At 47.4% G+C, this 6,115-nt stretch overlaps 1 protein-coding gene across 1 annotated transcript in view; it reads right to left on the bottom strand.

Moving 5' to 3' along the window:
• Nucleotides 1-940: 940 nt before the first annotated feature.
• LOC142759129 (UBX domain-containing protein 2A-like) overlaps nt 941-6,115 on the bottom strand; it is a 162,166-nt gene continuing 156,991 nt past the window's right edge. Inside the window, exon 6 of the mRNA XM_075861006.1 lies at nt 941-1,084. Coding sequence (XP_075717121.1) covers nt 961-1,084 — 124 coding nt within the window. The 3' untranslated portion in view covers nt 941-960. The remainder of the gene's footprint in view (nt 1,085-6,115) is intronic.

Below are 6,115 nucleotides of genomic sequence, written 5' to 3'. Positions count from 1 at the left end.
CAAATCCTTCTCCTCTACACCAAGACTTAAGCCATGCATTTAACTCCCTGAGCTCCCGCTGTCTTTCCTGTGATGCGCATGGCACAGGCAGTATTCCTGAGAATACTACTTTGGAGGTCCTTCCCTTCAGCTTGTAGCCTAGTTCTTTAAAATTATTCTTAAGGCTCCTCCACCTACCATTTATTCTGTCATTGGTACCGACATGGACCACAACAGCTGGATCATCACCAGCCCCTCCCAGCAATTTGTCCACCCGTTCCACCACATGCTGAACCCTGGCACCAGGGAGACAGCAAACCATTCGGTTGAGGCGGTCTTGGCGACAAATTATTCTATCCGTCTTCCTGATTATAGAATCCCCTACAACTATCAATTGTCTTGGCTTACCTGCATTACCATCCCGCCGACTACTAGCTGGGCTGTTCTCCCGGCTGTTAGGGAGATCAGTATCCACTAGGGCTGCCTTTTCTGAGACTGACACCCTCGCATCATCACCCAACCTGGCAATTTTGCTTGGAATGCCAGAAACCGGATCGGCCTTCCTTGTCTTTGACCCCTTTCTACTGCCCCTAACTACATTAACCCAGCTACTTACCTGATCCTGCTCACCCATGTCTTCACCCTCCAGTTCTAACCCACTAACTGCATGCTCTGTGAGCAGCAAGCTCCGCTCAAAATTGTCTATCTTCCTCAGTGTTGCATTTTGCTCCTCCAGATCTCTAATGCGAGCTTCCAGGTGAACAACATGCTCACATCTGCCACAGAGATATTCACCCTGGAACTCCGGCTCCAGTCGTGTATACATATGACAAACTGTGCACTGAAGAAAACCTCCAATCTTGCTATCCATTATCCAAGTTACACCAAAACAGCGAACAATTGTCAAAGTAAAAGAAAAGAAGAGTACTTACTGGGGCTTCAACTCCTCTTTTCAACTCCGGTTTTAGAACTCCACTTAGTTCACAAGCCACTTAAACCACCAAGCTCAGAAAGAGCAAGCTTAAAATGAGGTCTGCTGACTAATTTATACCACCTGTGTCCAGTTAACCCCTTCCCCCTCGTCAGCTGCTCAGCTGGAACGAATCTGCAAGGGAAAAAAAAAAAAAAAAAATTTACAATTTTTTTTTAAAATTGTGTGAGTTTTTGCTATCTTCTATTTGCTAGCAATCAAAACAGATTCACAAACACAGCGTGTGAAGGAAGACACTGAGAAGGGCATGGAGGTGATCGTTTGTTGTCCACTGTAACCAGAGCATGTTGTATTGGTTTTGTTGGTAACGGTGTATGTTCTCTTAGAGGGGTTATATTTATTCATTTTAATTTTACGTTTGGCTCCTAGTCTATTGTCAGCAGAAGGTGGTTTGGGTTCGTCAGTACCAGAGACGTCTGATTCAGAGATATCTTCAGGTCTATAGGTACGATTCTGGAGAGGAGGATTGCGAATACGGTAGGTGTATGCCTGGCCGGTATCGAAATCTCTACGGTCCCTTTATATACTTGCGGTGTTTTCTTTCTTTGATTTCTTTTTGTAAATGTTCTATGTTTTTTTGTAATCTAATTTCGCAATCCGCAAAGTCTGGCTCGGTAATGAATGTTTGTATATCACTGATTTATTTTTCTAACCGTGCACTTATCTTGCCGAAGTCTCTTTTTTTTAAATCAAGCAGGTAATGTAGCATACGTAAAGAGCTTTCAGTTAATAGCTGTTCCCAACCCTGAGTGAACGTGTTGTCGTTGCGATATGCGTTGGGAATTATTTTTATACGTAATCCTCTGTAGATAATCTTCTGCTGAATATAGGTCTCTAAACTGGTATATCATATATCATATGAAGCTTTATAACTCCGCCTGTGTCCTCTGAGTGAAGTTAGAGGTGGTGTAATGGCAGGAAGGAGGTGAAGGGAACAAGTGAGCCCTAATCTACCCACCGCCCTGTCCCTACCTACTTGCAACGACCCGCCCTAGGCGACGGGGTATAACTTGGCGGCGGTCCCTACGCTGTCTAAGTGCAAGGGAGTACAAACAGGGAACACGCAAGGGAATACAGTAGCCCACGGAACGCCGCGAGGAAACGGAGCGGTGAATGAGCCAGTCAGGATCAGGAAGTAGTGGAGTATACAAACGGGAGCACGGAGCAGAAGCAAGCCAGGGGCAGAGCAACGCAGGATAACGGAACTGAAGCAAGGCAGAAGCACGGCAGAAGCAGGCTGGAGCAAGGCAGCAGTGGGGCCAGGAATCCAAGAAGAATAACAAGCAAGGAGGAAGAGAAAAAGGCAGGTATAAATGGACAGGGGGCGGAGCTAACTCTGACTGACCAGGCCGCGATAGGCTCTCCCACTCCTGAGCCTGCCACCCTGATTGGTGGGAGCAGGTGTCAGTCTCAGAGGTCTGGCCCCAGGTGTCGACTGATTAATCCTGGGAGTATACCCAGACGTAGTGCCTGGCAGATCCTTTACAGTACTCCCCCTTTTATGAGGGGCCACCGGACCCTTACTAAGAGGACCCGGTTTAGTGGGGAAGAGAAGGTGGAACCTCCTGATCAATACCCCAGCGTGAACATCTCGAGCAGGTACCCAAGTCCTCTCCTCCGGCCCGTATCCTCTCCAATGGACCAGGTACTGGAGGGAGCCCTGGATCATCCTACTGTCCACAATCTTGGCCACCTCGAATTCCACCCCCTTAGGGGTGAGAACGGGAACAGGAGGTTTCCCCGAGGGGGACCAGGACGGGGAGCAGCGTTTCAGGAGGGAGGCATGGAAGACGTCGTGTATGCGAAAGGATGGGGGCAGCTCCAGATGGAAGGATACAGGGTTGAGGACTTCAATGACCTTATAAGGTCCAATAAATCGGGGAGCAAACTTCCTGGACGGGACCTTAAGGCGCAAGTTCCTCGACGACAACCACACCAGATCCCCGACGACAAACCGGGGGTTAGCAGAACGTCTACAATCAGCCTGAATCTTTTGTACGCTCTGGGACGCCTCTAGGTTCTTCTGAACCTGGGCCCAGACTGTGCACAGTTCCCGATGAACGTCCTCTACCTCGGGATTATTGGAACAACCAGGGGAAACGGAGGAGAACCTAGGATTAAACCCGAAATTACAGAAAAACGGGGAGACCCCTGACGAGTTACTGACCCGGTTATTCAGGGAAAATTCGGCGAGGGGAAGGAATGAGACCCAATCAAATTGACAGTCAGAAATGAAACACCTTAAATATTGTTCCAGGGATTGGTTAGTCCTTTCCGTTTGGCCATTAGTTTCGGGATGGAAGGCGGAGGAGAAGGATAGATCAATCTCCAACTTTTTACAAAAAGCTCTCCAAAATAAGGAAACAAATTGTACCCCTCTGTCCGAAACGATATTGACTGGGGCCCCATGGAGACGCAGAATGTGTTTCACAAACAAAGAAGCTAACATCTTGGCGTTAGGTAGTTTCTTAAGGGGCACAAAGTGGCACATCTTGCTGAAGCGGTCTACTACCACCCACACCACCGACTTGCCCTGAGATGGAGGCAAATCGGTGATAAAATCCATGGAGATATGGGTCCAAGGTCTCTGGGGAATGGGCAAGGAACGTAGTAAGCCCGCAGGTCGGGACCTAGTGGTCTTGGACCTAGCACAGACCTCACAAGCGGCAACGTAGGCCCTAACGTCTTTAGGCAACCCAGGCCACCAATAGTTTCTGGTAATGAGGAGTTTTGTACCCAAGATGCCAGGATGACCAGATAGAGCGGAGTCATGGTTTTCCCTGAGTACCCTTAGCCGGTATTGCAGGGGGACAAACAGTTTGTCCCCAGGGAGGTTCCCGGGAGCTGAACCTTGATCAGCCGCGATGTCAGAGGCTAAGTCAGAATCAGTGGCAGAAACAATTATACCAGGGGGTAAAATACAAGCAGGATCCTTCTCAGAAGGAGGATTAGCCATGAAACTACGTGACAGTGCATCAGCCTTAATATTTTTGGACCCAGCCCTATAGGTAACCAAGAAATTAAATCTGGTAAAGAATAGTGCCCAACGAGCTTGTCTAGGATTAAGCCTCCGGGCAGATTCTAGGAAAACCAGATTCTTGTGGTCAGTAAGGACCGTTACCTGGTGTCTGGCCCCCTCCAAGAAGTGATGCCACTCTTCAAAAGCCCATTTAATGGCTAAAAGTTTGCGGTTGCCAATATCATAGTTACACTCCGTGGGCGAAAACTTCCTAGAGAAGTAAGCACAGGGGCGGAGATGGGTGAGGGAGCTGGTACCCTGGGACAAGACGGCCCCCACTCCCACCTCGGACGCGTCAACCTCCGCAATAAATGGCTCCCTTTGGTTGGGCTGAACCAGCACGGGGGCCGAGATAAAGCACTTCTTGAGGGTCTCAAAAGCCTGGACGGCCTCAGGGGGCCAATGGAGGACATCAGCACCCTTGCGAGTGAGGTCCGTAAGAGGCTTAGCGACGACCGAGATGTTGGCAATAAATCTCCTGTAATAGTTAGCGAACCCCAAAAAACACTGTAGCGCCTTCAGGGAGGCAGGTTGGACCCATTCCGCCACAGCCTGAACCTTGGCAGGGTCCATGCGGAATTCATGAGGAGTGAGGATTTGACCTAAAAATGGTATCTCCTGTACCCCAAACACACATTTTTCGGTCTTCGCAAACAGATTATTTTCCCGAAGGACCTGGAGGACCTTCCTGACATGCTCCACGTGCGAGGACCAGTCCTTGGAAAACACCAGTATGTCATCAAGGTACACTACAAGAAAATTACGCAGGTAATCTCTCAGAATTTCATTAATAAAATTCTGGAAGACGGCAGGGGCATTACACAACCCAAAGGGCATGACTAGGTATTCGAAATGACCTTCGGGCGTGTTGAACGCAGTTTTCCACTCATCCCCCTCTTTGATGCGGATAAGGTTATATGCCCCCCGTAGATCGAACTTAGAGAACCATTGGGCCCCCTGAACCTGATTAAAAAGATCCGGAATCAAAGGAAGGGGATACTGGTTCCTTACTGTGACCTTATTCAAGTTCCGATAATCAATGCACGGCCTAAGACCACCATCCTTCTTCCCCACGAAGAAGAAGCCAGCACCTACAGGAGAAGTCGAGGGGCGAATGAAACCCTTGGCCAGGCATTCTTGGATATACTCCCTCATAGCTTTACGTTCAGGACATGAAAGATTAAATATCCTCCCCTTAGGAAGCTTGGCACCAGGCACCAAATCGATGGCGCAATCGTAATCTCTATGAGGGGGCAACACCTCGGAGGCCTCCTTAGAAAACACATCAGCGAAGTCCTGAACAAACTCATGAAGCGTGTTTACCTCCTCCCGGGGAGAAATAGAGTTAACTGAAAGACATGACATCAGGCAATCACTACCCCATTTGGTGAGATCCCCAGTATTCCAATCAAACGTGGGATTATGCAGCTGCAACCAGGGAAGACCTAATACCAGATCGGACGATAATCCCTGCATCACCAGTACAGAGCACTGCTCCAAATGCATGGAGCCAACACGGAGTTCAAAAACAGGAGTATGCTGAGTAAAATAACCATTAGCAAGAGGAGTGGAGTCGATACCCACTACCGGGATAGGATAAGGTAAATCAATAAAAGGCATTTTTAGAGACATAGCAAATTCCACAGACATGATATTAATACAGATAAGATTGATTTTTTGTATATATATATATATATACAAAAAATCAATCTTCTTTTATACTAAAGCTAAGAATATCTACCATTTGGCAGAAAATAGTTGGTTAAAAGGTAGAAAAGTGGAGAAATAGCAATTAAGAGAAAATCAGTCCGAGGAAAAAACATACACACACCTGTGCTGAAACACCCATGATGAACCTTCACCTTGCCAGTTTAACCTGGAAGTGAAGCATATGATACAAGTATATAAGATGATGTATTGTAACCAAATTTATATGCCTGATGAAGACCACAGTGCGTGGTTGAAACGCGTTGCAGCAATCGAATTTTATATTGTTCTTTTTTTAATAATAAAATCGTTGAAAATACACCCTGACGATTTTGTGAAGATATCAGTACAATCCACACCTGAGCGCCCGTTCAGAGGAGCAGCTTTTTCTTCCTAATCTGTATTACTTCAAAACCGCA

The sequence above is a fragment of the Rhinoderma darwinii genome, chromosome 4 (assembly GCF_050947455.1).
Source record: "Rhinoderma darwinii isolate aRhiDar2 chromosome 4, aRhiDar2.hap1, whole genome shotgun sequence".
NCBI classification, from domain to species: domain Eukaryota; kingdom Metazoa; phylum Chordata; class Amphibia; order Anura; family Rhinodermatidae; genus Rhinoderma; species Rhinoderma darwinii.
Note: the sequence above shows the minus strand (reverse complement) of the source record. Positions and strands in the feature narration are given on the sequence as shown.